This window comes from Gracilinanus agilis, chromosome 5, assembly GCF_016433145.1.
Source record: "Gracilinanus agilis isolate LMUSP501 chromosome 5, AgileGrace, whole genome shotgun sequence".
Taxonomy (NCBI): domain Eukaryota; kingdom Metazoa; phylum Chordata; class Mammalia; order Didelphimorphia; family Didelphidae; genus Gracilinanus; species Gracilinanus agilis.
The window spans coordinates 229,881,044-229,895,995 of record NC_058134.1 but is presented as its reverse complement, the minus strand read 5'-3'; the positions used below and the strand labels follow the sequence as shown (position 1 = coordinate 229,895,995).

The window sequence follows — 14,952 nt, the reverse complement described above, 5'->3', positions numbered from 1 at the left end:
GAGATAAATTTATAATATCCACTATCAAGAAGAAACGTCACATGAGTCCTTTTGACATCTTAAAAGTGTTTTAGGGGAAGAGCTGGGGCTGCAAACCTCTCTGCCTTTTATTCAACTTCTCTGGGCATTCTTGGTTTCCTGGTAGAGAGAACAGAGAGCAGCACACACACACACTCACACACACACACATACACACTCATACAGATATTTGCATACATATATTATATGTAGATATAGAAATATATATGCATCTATGTATATAAAATCACATAGTTATACATATATAATTATATTTACATGTACATTATATTTGCATCCTATTCTATGTATCCAGTTACATTTATTCTATTGTCTATGTACACATATGTATATATGTGTATGCACACATACATATTCAATTCAAAAATACAGGTGTGTATATAGCTATATTTCTAGGTAATTGGTATAGTTTGCCATCCTGTGTATTTTATTTTATGCATTTAAAAATATAATTCTAAGAAGGATTCCTCGGGCTTCATCAGATTGTTCAGTAGAAGTCCTAATCCTTGATTTACTCTTGTCCTATCTTTTCAGTCTTCTTCATTACTATCCTCCATATACTCTGCAATCCAGGGACTCTGGCCTCCTTACTGTTTCTCCACATGGCACTCCATCTCCCAGCTCCAAGCTTTTTCATGAACTTGTCCTCTTGTGTGCAATTCTCATCTTCCTCATTTCCACCCTTGATTTCTCTCAAGTTCCATTTAAAATCCCACCTTGACAAAAAGAAGCCTGTCCCTCCAGGGCAGCGAGGTAGCACAGTGGATACAGCAACAAGTTGAGAGGACCTAGGTTTAAATACTTCCTAGCTGTGTGACCCTGGGCAAGTCACTTAAGCACCATTTACCTCATTCTTGCCCTTCTATCTTATAGCTGTTACTAAGATAGAAAGTAAGTGTTTAAGGAGGAAAAAACCTAGTACCTTCTCTCTCTTGATTATTTCCAATCTGTCCTGTATGTGATGTATTTATCCAGAGTCATTTGCATGTTTTCTTTCCCATTAGATTGTGTGAGCAATGAGGACTCTTCTTTTTCAATCTTTGTATCTCCAGTTCTTTGCACAATGCCTGGCGTGTAATAGGTGCTCAATGGTTACTTACTGACTGAGTGACAGCTGTAGTTGGGCCATATCTGAAAGACTATGTGCAATTGTCAGGCTAGACATTTAGGGAAGGGTGCTAATAAAGGTGGCCAGAGAAAGGCACCCAGGATGCTGATAAGATTTGAATTTAGGCACCAGTTATCTTTATATCTAGGCAAAAAGCAAACTGTTGGTCCTTAGCCAGTCTAAAAAAAGCTAAGAATAATGAAGGAAAATTGATAGCCTTTTTGATTATCTTTTGGTAGAAAGTTATAGCCATAACGGTCTAGGCTGGTATAACTTTAAGGAACCCAGAGTCATCCTTACAAAGCACCTTATAAAACTTATAACACAATAAAAATGTTAGGTATTATTATTGTTGTTATTGTTGTTAGTTTTATTTGTATATCATCATCATTATATATCTTAGTGATGTTGGCAAGTCAACTGACATCTCAGTGATTTTAATTGAATATGATACAAAAAAGCATTTATTAAGCAACTGCTTTGTACCAGGCACTCTGTTAAGCACTAGGGATCCAAATAAGAAAAAGAAATACAATGTCTGCTCTCGAGGAGCTTACAATCTAATGGAGGGAGACCACCCAAAAAGAAGCTGAAAAGGGAGCGGATGAGGGCCAGAGGGTACCAAGGTGGGGGCATTTGATAGTAGTGTAGACCAAACAGAGCAGCTGATAACTGATGAAGAAATGGCTGAGGTTTTGAGTTCTCTTTTAAGGGAAGCTAAAGGAAGAGCTTTTTACTCTGTCCTCCAATCAGAGAGGTAGGAGGAACTAAAAGTATTGATCAGATGTGAGTGTCAAAACTGAAGCAATCTCCATGATGTCGAGTTTCCTGGTGGTGAGTTTATCTGGTTTATTCTGGATAGGATATAACAAGAAAGATGGTGGAATCGAAACCAAGCAAAGCAATTGGTGCCAAATGAAGAAGGCAACTTTATAAGACTACAAATTTCAGAGAAGGTGCCCAGATAAACAAGATGTCCCAAAAGTCTTATTGAAGTTATAAGCTATTATGGAGGAACTTTCTTCATCTGGAAACCCCTCCATCTCAGTGAAATTACAGGTCCATTCCCCATCCCTTATTTTAACAAATGTTACTCTCTGCATTCAATTTAATTTCTTAAGCCTACTAAAGGTTGGGCTTTTGGTCTAAAAGATCTAAAACAAAAAGAGTCTTTCCCTCAATGAATTTCCATTCTCAGTTGTACAATTCCTCTTTCCTAGGTGCCTTCAGTGCATTTTTAACTTTCATTTGAACAGTCTTATATGTCCTCTCTGTGTTCTAGCCACTGTTTTCCTGGAGTTTTGGAAGAGAAGGAGAGCAGTAATTGCATATGACTGGGACTTGATCGACTGGGAAGAAGAGGAGGTTTGTATGAAAATATCTCTTCCAGACTGCAAGACCATCCTCTTCCCAACAGTGATCTAGAAATGTACATTCTCCCTTTCTTCCAGGTATATTCATAGAAGCAAGATAGCATAATGGAGAGGCAGTCAGAGTCAGGAAGTTCTAGGTCAAAGTCCTGCCTTTGACATATACTAGCAGTGTGATCTTCAGCAAGTCACTTCTTCCTCTCATTGTTCTAGGCAAATCTCTAAAACTGTAAATTACAGCATGCCTTGACATGCCTTGATAAAGGGAATTTCCTTCTCTGAGAGTCCTTTATGCCAATGAAATCACCAATCCAGTCCTATTCCTGTCCTTTTACCTAGAGTCACACTGAAATGTACTCTTCCCCACCTTCTAGTTGGATGGATGGATGGATGGATAGATAGATAGACAGATAGACAGACACAGAAAGACAGACGGACAGAGGAGATAGATAGATGTATGGATAGAAAGATGGATAGATAGATAGATAGATAGATAGATAGATAGATAGACAGACAGACAGACAGAGGAGACAAAGGAAATAGAAAGATGAAACATTTATTAAGTGCTCACTATGTGTCCAGCACTATATTAAGTACTCACTGTTTCAAGTGCTGGGAATACAAATACAAGCAAACAAGATAGTCCCTCCAATATAGGAAAATTCACCTTCTACTAAGTGAAGATAAAACATGAAGAAGAACTGAAAAATTGGAGATGTGCAAATATCTGCATGTATATGAGGTAGAGGGCGACTTTCTAGGTTTCCATGTTTATCTTCCATTGTGGTTGCCTTAAATAAATGGAATGAGGCTAACTGTATTCCAGAAACTGACTAGTTACAATAAACTAAACATTTATTAAGCACTTATTCTGTGCTAGGAACTGTGCCAAGCACTAGGGGTACAAATGTCCTTGGATTTTAGCTCTTCACCTATTCACATAAACCTCATAGGCTTTTAATATAGTTTGCTTATTTTGCACATCCAGTTTAGAGCAAGAAAAAGCAGAGTTCAAAACATGACTCAGACACATATTAACCAGGGTCACACAGCTTGGAAGTGATGGAATGTACTTTCTTCATTGTAACATCAGATTTGGAGCCATATTAGATAGGTTGGTTGTTTGGTCACTTCATTGCTTGGTAGATGGAAAGGCTATTACCAGCACAATTAAATGACATATTAATATAAAAGAGTGACTTGTTTATCTACCTTTTTTTCTGTCACAACTTTACTATCCATAAAAAGTTGTCCATCTCTTCTTTAGGAAGAAATACGGCCCCAGTTTGAAGCCAAGTACTCCAAGAAAGAGCGGATGAACCCCATTTCAGGAAAACCAGAACCTTATCAAGCATTTACAGATAAATGCAGCAGACTTGTTGTTTCTGCATCTGGAATATTTTTTATGGTTTGAGGACTTTTTTCCTTTTTTTCTGAATGAAACTAATATGCTATATTTGTATGAAGTGCTAACAAAGATTTAATCTCATTTAATCATCATATTAAACCCAGGAAGGAAGTGGGAGGGGAAATATTATTATCATTCCCATTTTACAAGATGGAGAAACTGAGGCTCAGAGGAAGGGAAGTTACTTGCCTAAAGTCACCCAGCAAGTATGTGTGTGAGCTGAAACAAGAATCAAGTTCTTAGCTCTCCCACGTCAATTTTCTCTCTACACGGTACTGTGAACCAGTCAGGGAACATTTTTTAGGCACCTGCTATGTGCCAGGCACTATGCTAAGTGCTGGGGATACTAATAGCTAAAAAAGAGACTAATAGCTAAAAGCCCTTAAGGAGCTTATAATCTAAACAAATATATACAAAGTAATAGATATACATCATAAATAAGAAATAAGAGAAGAAAGGTACTGGGATAAGAGAAGTTAGCAAAAGCTCCCTATAGAAAGTGGAGTTTTGGTAGGACTTAAAGGAAATCAGGGAGCTCAGTAGTCAGAGCACAAGAAAAGTGATCAGAAGCCCTCAAGGAGCTTACAATCTAATGGAGGGAGTTATCACCCAAAAAGAAGCAGAAAAGTGAGTGCCATGGGGCACCAATGTGGGGGCATGATAAAAATGATAGAGTAGCCCAAACATTATATTCACAATAATATTGTGAATTATACATGTGTGTATATAGCTATTTACATAGCTATATAGCTATTGTTTCACTGATATGCTTCACACATATTTTGAAATCTTCAAAGAAAAATATAATAGTAAACTCAGAGAATGAAGGATCTCAGGGAAGCACATCTCAGAATACAGAGTCGTTCATAGACAATTGTCATTTGAAAAGCATATTACTAAAGAGGACATAAATTCATCAGGTAAAACGACAATGAAAAATTAACCATTTAAAAAATATCTCCATCTGGACAATTCACTGATGCTTATTTGGCAACAGGATATAGTGGATAGAGAATTAACTAGATTCCAAGGGACTTTGGGCAAGTCAGTTAATCTCTCTGCAAACTGAGAGGTTGCCCTAACTGACCTTCAAAGGTCCTTTCATCTCTAGATCTAGGAACCTATATTCTTAAGTCTTTTAACTTCCATAAGTCTCAGTTGATTTATCTGTAAGGCAAAGAGTTGCACACTTCCTAGCAGTGTGACCCTGGGCAAATTATATGACCCTACTTGCTTAGCCCTTGCCACCCTTCTGCCTTAGAATTCATACTAAGACAGAAGGTAAGGATTAAAAAAGAACAGACAAGGAACTGGAACATGGATGTGCTGAAAAATGTTTAATAACAGTTGAAAAAATAACTAAAATACATAATAACATTGATAATGCTAATTTATGGTTTTCAAAGTCAATATGCATTTCTATTTGAGTATAACAACACTGGTCTTAACCAAAATCCCTCCCAAAATCCCAAAATTCCTATGGTCTAGTCTTATCACTAATATTAAGAATTTTTTTCTGATAGATGTGAGGGCTTCTCTGTTTCCACTACAGATCTGTGTGGTGATTGCTGCTGTGTTTGGAATCGTCATTTATCGTGTTGTGACCGTCAGTACTTTTGCTGCCTTCAAGTGGGCTTTAATCAGGAATAACTCTCAGGTTGCGACCACAGGAACAGCAGTGTGCATCAACTTTTGTATCATCATGCTGCTGAATGTGGTAAGTAAATAAGAGAGAAGAAAGAAGGGTGAGGGTGAGGCTGCTTCAATGGACTTAAGTAAGGCAAGTGTGGGCCCTTCTCTTCTGAGACTAGGAGGAGCTGATCTGGGGTGAGTCAACTCTCACCCATCCTATAGTTCCTCTGGAGTCTAGGCACAGGGAAGTCTCAGTAGCCACCGGAGTTGTGGTCATCAAGACTGAAAGAATGTGTGGTATAGGAGGGAAAGTGCTAAAAACCTGGGTTTAAATCCCACCCCAGCCACTTGCTAACTCTTTAAGCCTTGAACTTTGAACCTCACCTAATATCAGAGGCTGAGTTTCTTTAGATTTAAGATGGCACAATAATAGCATCCACATTCTAAGGTGGTTGTGATAATCAAATGAGTATGCATATCAAGCATTTTTGAATCTATATGGATATTTTTCAGTCATTTTTCCAGTCATGTCCAATTCTTCATGACCCCATTTGGAGTTTTCTTGGCAAAAAAACTGGAGTAGTTTGCCATTTCCTTCTCCATTTCATTTTATAGATAAGGAAAGTGAGGCAAAGAGTGACTTGTCCAGGGGCATACAGCAGGAAAGTGTCTGAGACCAAATTTAAATTCAGGAACATGGGTTTTCTTCCTGACTTCACGCACATCCTCCATCCACTGTGCCACTTAGCTGCCCTATATTAATATATTGTTATATTAATGTGAGTTATTGCTGTTAATTATTATTGTTATGAACAGAGTGGCTCAAGAGAGAAAGGACTCACTTTGGGGTTGGGAAGAACTGGGTCCATGTTCCATCTCTGACACATAGGGTCTGTGAGGCCCTAGGCAGCTCCCAATCTCTATAAACCTCAATTTCTTCATCTGTAAAATCAGGCTAATATTATCCCTTGCTTTACACAGAGTTGTTGTAAAGATTCTCATGAAAAAGCAAAAAAAACATGAAAACTTTAATAACCTTAAATTGTACTAAGACTTCTGAGACATAAGTAGAAAGCATCTCACAAGTCTTAAAAAACTATATAAAATGGCGGTTGTCATCATCACCATCTTTTTTAATGGGATCCCAATAGAAATAGTTCCAGAACAAAGGGCCATCCTGCTATTAGTCTTGGACATTTAATGGCCCTAAGTTCTTGCAGAGGCAGATAAAATCAGTGTTAAATTGAATACAAGCTCTTCTCTTGTAGGCTTACTGATAGCATGCTCAGTATAATTCCCAAGTCTCTATATTTCAAAAGCCTTTTGTTTCACATATTTAGAGGTTAGAACTATTTGCTTTGGTGACATCTATGAAAAATGGGACTCTTGAGTTTTTATGGGTCAAATTTAAGTCCACTGTGGGAAGTAGTTCAGTCTATGACAATAGTCTGGTCCCGATTCATTTTACTGATTGAAATTTCCAGGCCTTTTTGAGGTTTGAATGATATGGATATTTCGAGATCTCATATTCACAAATATGAAGTTTGTCATCTGTCATTCTGAGTTATAATTCTTGCCTCAAGGTCATGCCTTGCTCAGCATTTGAAAGATGCCGATTTTTTTACAGCCTACATTATTACTACTACTATTGCGAACCTCCCTGCCGCTGCCACCATTGCTAGTCACTACCACCACCACCACCACTACCTCTACTATTACTACAAGTGCTGTATGAATATTACTTAGTATTATGACTGCTGCTGAGTGATATCATAGCAGCAAAGAAAAGAGTTGGAAGTTTCAAAATAGATAAGATGGGGCGGGGTGAAGGTGATTATCAATATCAACATCAGCAAGAAGACAACATTATCATCTGATTATCAACAAAGACTTCTTCATTTTGCAAAAGGATTTACACTGTAGTAACTTGGAATTTTTTTTCTACAAAGTAAAGTAGCCCTTTGGATTACGGAATGTTCCACCCATTTGCATAGTGGCTGTCCTCTCCCAGGAATTTTAATACTGTGAAGGAGAGAAGGAATGCATGTGGAAGATTACATTTAGCCAGGTGATAAGTAGAGAAGGGATACACACAGGAGCAGGATGCCTAGTCACTGGGAAGTCACATTCCTAAGGATGTTTCCTGGCTGGAGCCTCTCCTGTAGTCTCTTCTCCCTCATCAGAGTTGCTCCTGCCATCTGCTGGCCTTTAGCTGCAATAAAATCTTTTTCCTCCAAAGGAGGGAGGGAGCTTCTGTTAGCTATTTTATTTCATATCTCCAGGGACTGCTTTAACTGTGATTCAGACTCCATCTATAGCCTGTCATAGAAAACTCAAGCTTGAATTCAGGACTTCTTAACCCAGAATCTGTGAACTTGTTTATTTTAAAATTTTGATAACTATACTTCCTTATGATCGGTTTCCACCGTAATCCTCTGTATCTTGTTTTATACATTTAAATCATCATACAGGGTCCTGAAATAGAAGAATGGAAGGCTTTACTTTAAAATGCTATACCAATTAGCTACTAGATATGTTACTGTGGACAAGTCACTTAACTCTCTCAGCCTCAGTTCCTCATCTCTAAAATGGGAATGATAATAGCACTGACTTCACAGAGTTGTTATAAGAATCAAATCAGATAATAATTGTAAAATGCTATATAAAAGCTATCTATCATAATTCTCTGCAAGTTACTGTTATTTTGCTGATTATTAGTGTTCTTCAAAAAGAACTACAGGCTTCGCCTGATTGCCAAAGATATTCAAGACATACCAAGGTTAAGTAGTGTCTCACTTGAAATTATTGTAAGCCCTGGAAGACTATGTCTCCCAGGACTCTCTCTGCTACAACTTCCCCTGACAGCTCCCACTTCCTTTGGGGGAGGCGTCAGGGAAAGTATAAAAGGGAAAGTTTGGTACCTTTTCTCTCTCTCAACCTTGGAGGCTGGCTGGGCTCTGGACCCTGAGCTCTGCTCTCTTTCTACCCAGGAGGGTCTGCTCTCTGACCCTGGAAGCAACACTCTCTACCCTGAGACCCTGATCTCTCTCTTGGTGCCTTTCCCCCTTTCTTCCTGCCTCCTAGTTTTCCCTAGACCTTTCCCTTTCCAATTAAAATAAAACCTAGCTATTCAAAACCTAAAGTTGCTCTCTGATCATTCATTGGATGGCACTGGTCAAATTCCCCCTGCCAGGGCTGGGACCTGTTTAATCCCTCAACAAATATTTATTGAACACTTTCTATCAGGCTCTGAGATACAAATAAATTTTTATCAGTCTCTGCTCATAAGAAGCTTATATCATGGCTTTTGAATAACAGTAGCATCTGAGAATGAAATAAGACTCAAAGGAAGCTTAAAATGCCTTATGTATCTCAGTTATTGTGATTATCCTCCTAAGTGTCTAGTCTTTACCGTATCCAGTTGGGACAACATTAATATGTATCATGTTTGTCTACTGTGCTAACAGATCCTTCGTTATTGATGGTGTTTTCACGAAGGTCCTTTGTTCTACAACATACAGTATTTTTAGCTGCTAAGGCTTTTCAGACATTTATAATACATGTGGATGTGGAGCAAAGCACTTGTTGCTGTGGACTCCAGAAACAAAGAATAGATATCAGTGAAATCCAGACTATAGAATCACAGAATGCTAGAGGAGACAGGGGCTATCTTGCCCTACCTCAGTGATGGTGAACCCGTGACATACGTGCCAAAAAGGGCACACAGAGCCCTCTCTGTGGGCATGCCTGCAGTTGCCCACCAGAGTTCGTTACTAGGAAGCCAGAGGGACTCAGATTGAAGCTGTCCCCCTCCCCCTCTCCATGCACCTGAAGACATTTCTCTCATCACCCACCCCTGTGGCCAGCAACCCAATGGGAACACTTCCTCCCTCACCTGTCTGGTATAAGATGCTGGGGGGGGGTGGTAGCTCACATGCTGTGTGAAGGTGAGGAAGAGATGGCAGCCTTTTGAGTCTGTGGTAAATATGATTCCTGTGGTGGGGTTGGAGAGGGGCTAGGTTTGAGGGGATCAGAGCTCACAGTGTGGCACATAGCTGGAGCAGAGCAGAGCAGGAGGGGAACGGAGTGCTAAGACCACTCTCCTCCCTCTCTCCACACACCTTTCATTACCCACCCCCTCTGCACAGGAGCCCAATGGGAGTGCTTCCTCCCTCTCCTGTATGGGGCAAAGGGGAAGGCAGGGGGGTGAGATATGGGGGGGGCTGGGCACAGCATTTGGTCTCTGGGGGGAGGAGGTATGTGGGCATGGCACTTGGTCTGAAGTGTAGGGTAGGGACAGGGCCCAGCACTCTGTCTCTAAAAGGTTTGCCATCACTATCCTACTCTCATTTTATAGATGAGGAAACTAAGACCCAGGAAGAGTCACTGACTATCCCATATCCTTAGTATCAGACCAGGTCCTTGGACTTCAAAGCCAATATTCTTTTCATTTCTGCCTTGCTCTGAATGCTGAATTCTTAGGTCACACCGAATTTAATTTTCATGAAATAGGCCCCCAACAGTCTAATCCAATACTGGTTCTATTGCTTCTGCTCGAAATGATAGTTTTTTTTGTCATTTTATGATTAAAATAAAGGGGCGCATTTTAATGTTCTGTATTTGCCTATAATTTAGGTATTTATCGTCATGCTAAGTTGTATGATTAATCCATACCACAGGGCTCCTTCCTGAATAACACTTGACTTTTATAGTCTTAAAATAAAAAGAATGCTCTATTGCTGTCATCACATTACTCAACATATGATTCTGCAGGTCATTTGGATGAACTGTATTTTCATGTAACTAACATCTAGTGAGTTGTGCATTTACTTCATCTTGGATATTTTGATGACCAGCGGAAAGTTAATGTCCCCAACTTAAAGACTCCAAGTTTGCTTCGTTTTGAGGTTTCAAAGCAATTTGGTTTGCTTCCTTTGGGAGAGAGGACATCTTTTCTCTCACGTTTCATTTCATATTTGAATGTTCACCAGCAAGTTTATTTTGCATTTCTACTACCTTGATAGCAAAAGATGGAATAGATAAGTTGACAAGCCTTAGGGATGAATTTGTATCTCTGAACATATTGTAAACTTCTTCAGAGCAGAGATAATCCTGCCTTTCTGTTTGTATTCCCAATGCATAACATTATTTGTCATGTATTAGGCACTTATTTAATGTTTTGGGGTTGTTGAAGTCATTGATTGATTTATGGAACAGGTCTTAGAGGTCATCTAGTTCAGTGGCATCAAACTAAAAGAGAAACAGATACAAGCAGCTACATATTGATTTTGAAAACAACAAATTATTATTATGTACATTCTTTTTTATTTTTAAATTACATTTTAATAAATAATTACATTTTAATTGGGTTCCAGTGGCACACAGGAGTTTTGGCTGCTTATGGGCTGATAGAGTTTGATACCTCTGATTCACCCTACCCTCTTCCTTGCCTCCTGAGAAGACTAGAAATGAATGTTGACAGATAGAAAATAAAATCATCTCCATTTTTTGTCCTTAATATCCACCCTTTTTTTGAAATCCCTCCTTAATCACACTTGTAGTTAAGTGGTATCTTTCCTAATAAAACTTCTAAGAACAGCTTTTACTGATTGAACCATTTATAGGACACTTAAGTACTACCTTGTAATCTGTTTCTGTGTGCTTTTTCTCCCTAAAAGGATCAAAATGTCTTGGACTGGCAGCAACCACAGACTCATAGAAGCTCTGAAACTTTTAAAGCCATCTAGTCTAACCTATCCCTCCAGCATCTGTCAAAGAATAAGCATTTATTGAGCACATACTCTGTAACAGGCATTCCTGCCCTAAGGATCTTGCGGGTGTGTCTTCTATCAAAAGAGAAAACACATCCATATGTTGGTTGGTTGATTGCATTCTTTTGTACTCAAAGAGGACCAAAATGACACCCCAGGTGATGCCAAAATTGGATTTAAGTGAGGCAGAGCCATACAATAACATCTGCCTTACTCTCTCTTCCAGAGTCATTGATGTCCAATGATGAGACAAAAGTCAAGATGATGGATGATGGCCTGGGATGCAATGGATGGCCTTGCCTACTTTGGTGCTTATACCAAGTTTTAAATGCTCCACAGCTCCCACTTCCACTGCCTTCCTGGCCATTGCAATAAATGGTTCTCATACTGTCTATATTCTCAAAATGTCCATATATAACCATATACACTGATCTATATTCCTGTTCTAACTATATCTCCATCATTAGGTCATATCCAGCCCAGTGTTGAGGACTTTAATAGGAATCTAAGAATTTCTGAGAATCAACTAATCAATCAATCCATAAACATTTATTAACCCTCTATTATGTACCAGGCACTTTGCTAAGTGCTGGGAATACAAAAAAGAGGCAAAAGGTAGTCTGTACTCTCAAAGATCTTACCATTTAATTTGGTGAGAAACTGAAATAAAATTTTTTGGAACCATTCAAGAGCCATTTAATACTAATCCAATAATGATCTGCCTTTCTATAAAACAACCATGTGCCTGGCCAAGTATCAGTTATATGTGAACTTTCTCTGTCTTTTCAACTGTAGAGATGGATCAGAGCTGCACTATCTTCAGACTCTCAACCAGTTTCCCCATAGGGCAATCCATGTGCAAGATAGTCAACAGGGACTTTGCGTTAATGGAGAAATCAAGTTCCATGACACAGTGAGCCCTCAATAAATATTAGTTGATATTTGCATTCTGCTCAAGAATTGAGGGAAACATGATCAGTCATATTTTCATGGATAGAGGAGGCTCCCAATGAGAAAATTCCTTCTCTGGCACCATCTATAATCTTAGAAAGTCACCTAGAGCTCTGAGAATTAAGCAATTTGTCCAAAATCACAGAGATTGATATAAAAGACAAGACTTGAGTCAGGTCTTCCTGACTCTAAGGCTTAACCTCTGTATCCTATTCTACAGTCTTTCGTGGTCCCTAAGAAACTGTAACCATTTAGAAAAGAAAATTGTATATTAGGGAAGAAAATCACGTAGCAAGAGCAAATAACTTATTTCCCCAATGATGTTGAACCTTCAGAAAGGGAGTCAAGAACACACAGGACTTGTTGACAACAAGATTCCCTACTTTCCAAGGTCTCTCTAAAATATAAAATGAAATGGGTTCTTTTGGAGGGGAGAGGAAGGATCCATTTTGATTGCTAGGTCACTTACTTCTTCTTGAATTATATATTTTGAGGTCTGTGCACATCACTTTCTGAATCGTGAAATATTTTTCTCCTTATTTTGCAGTTGTATGAAAAAGTTGCTCTTCTTCTGACAAATTTAGGTAAGTGACAGTGTTTTACTTCGCCCTACTATGGTGTGGGATGTACAGCGGCACTCAAATATCATGAGGGTAAAGGGTGAAGATGCCATGTGTTCAGAAACAGATAGTGACAATTTCTGAATTTGCTTAAGGTGGGGAACTATATGTGTTTACTTTTATTTGATACCTTCTTTTAGCATGGGGGCAGTTAGATGGCACAGTGGATAGAGAGCCAGGCCTAGAGTCAGCAAGACTCATCTTCCTGAGTTCAAATCTAGCCTCAGACACTTACTAGCTATGTGACCTTGGGCCAGTTGCTCAACCCTATTTGCCTCAGTTTCTTCATTTGTAAAATGAGCTGGAGAAGGAAATGGCAAACCACTCCAGTATCTTTGCCAAGAAAATCCCAAATGGAGTTACAAAATTAGACATGACTGAACAACAACAGCAAGATGGTTGTTACAAAGAGTGTAAATAAACTTGCTAATCCCTCCAAACCAGTGGTCTATGATAATGAAAAATTATATTCATCCAAATAAACTCTGCTGATCTCACAAAGCAATGGAATGAGCTGATGGACAAGCCATGAAGTGACCACAAATGTTTCACAGTTTCAAGATGTGAAGAATGGCTCCAATTTGATTACTCAAACTATTCCCTGGAATCATAGATACAGTTTCTCACACATGACCCATGTTGGCTTATTTCCATATGTAGTTTTTCCAGCAAGAAATGCTTCTTGATTTCTTTGCCATTCAATATTTCAATTATATATTTACAGATAAATCCACAAAATATACACAAGCTTGAGTTATCTTGCAGCCTCAGTAAAAATTATGGGTAGAAAATACAAAAATGGAAGCACCATCTGTCAGTATTACCAAAGTGATTAGACTTTGAATAATAAAGCCTGAGATCAAGTCTGAATTCTACATTTTATTTGCCATGTGACCCCCAGAGCCTTATCTATAAAATGAGCATAATACTAAAGAGAAAACCATATTTTTAAAGAGCTGTTTAACTGGAAAGCTCTATTCTGATATAAAGAGTGGTAATAAAAGTTGTTAGTGAGGAGTCTTTTTTTAAACAAATGCCTATCTTTTTGAAAGTTAATCAGGTTGGGGGCAGCAGGGTAGCTCAGTGGATTGAGAGCCTGGCCTAGAGATGAGAGGTCCTGGGTTTAAGTCTAGCCTCAGACACTTCCCAGCTGTGTCACCCTGGGCAAGTCACTTAACCCCCATTGCCTACTCCTTACCACTCTTCTGCCTTGGAGCTGATATACAGTATTTACTCCAAGATTGAAGGTGAGCCTTTTAAATAAATAAACAAATAAATAAATGAATAAGTAAATAGATAAACAAATAAATGAATGAATGAATGAATGAATAAGCAAACAAACAAACAAACAAACAAATAAATAAATAAAGCTAATCAGGTGCACAAACAACTGCCATAATCTAATCCTCCAGTCTCCATGCTTTTTTCCAGGCCTTCAATATAGTTCCTCTTCACACCTGCCTCTTAGAATCCTGTTTCAGTGCTCAGCTCTATGTCCACCCCCTACATGAGACCTTTTCTCACATCCCACCCAGCTACTAGTGCCTAGCATAGCCTGAAAAAGCCAAATTAACTTGTGTTCTAGCACCTGGCACATTGTCTCATATCTAGTAGATGCTTATTTGATGTTGTTTGGTTGGTGATCTAGGGCAGCGATAGTGAACCTATGGCATGGGTGCCAAAAAGGGCATGCGGAGCCCTCTCTGTGGGCACACCTGCAAGTCACCCAATATAGTTCATTACTAGAAAGCCAAAGAGACTCAGGTTGAAACTGTTCCCCTTCCCCTCTCTACTCACAGCTGAGGACATTTCTCCCATCACCTGCCCCTCTGCCCAACAGCCCAATGGGAGCAGTTTTTCCTTCCCCTGTCTGGGGTAAGAAGAGAGTAGGGGTAAAGTGGAGGCTCATATGCTGCATTTGGGTGGGCATAGACAGCAGCCTGTTGAATTCCCGTGATGGGGTTGGAGAGATTTGAGGGGAGCATAGCTCACAGCATGGCACATAGCTGGAGGAAGCAGAGCTGGAGGGGAGCAGAGTGCTCAGGCCATTCTC

At 39.2% G+C, this 14,952-nt stretch overlaps 1 protein-coding gene across 1 annotated transcript in view; it reads left to right on the top strand.

Annotated features, from left to right (window-relative positions):
- The window catches only part of ANO4 (anoctamin 4), a 459,137-nt gene that overhangs the window by 389,336 nt on the left and 54,849 nt on the right, over positions 1-14,952 (top strand). The window contains exons 17-20 of the mRNA XM_044677798.1: positions 2,430-2,512; positions 3,785-3,925; positions 5,478-5,642; positions 12,827-12,863. Of these exons, the coding sequence (XP_044533733.1) occupies positions 2,430-2,512; positions 3,785-3,925; positions 5,478-5,642; positions 12,827-12,863 (426 nt within the window). The remainder of the gene's footprint in view (positions 1-2,429; positions 2,513-3,784; positions 3,926-5,477; positions 5,643-12,826; positions 12,864-14,952) is intronic.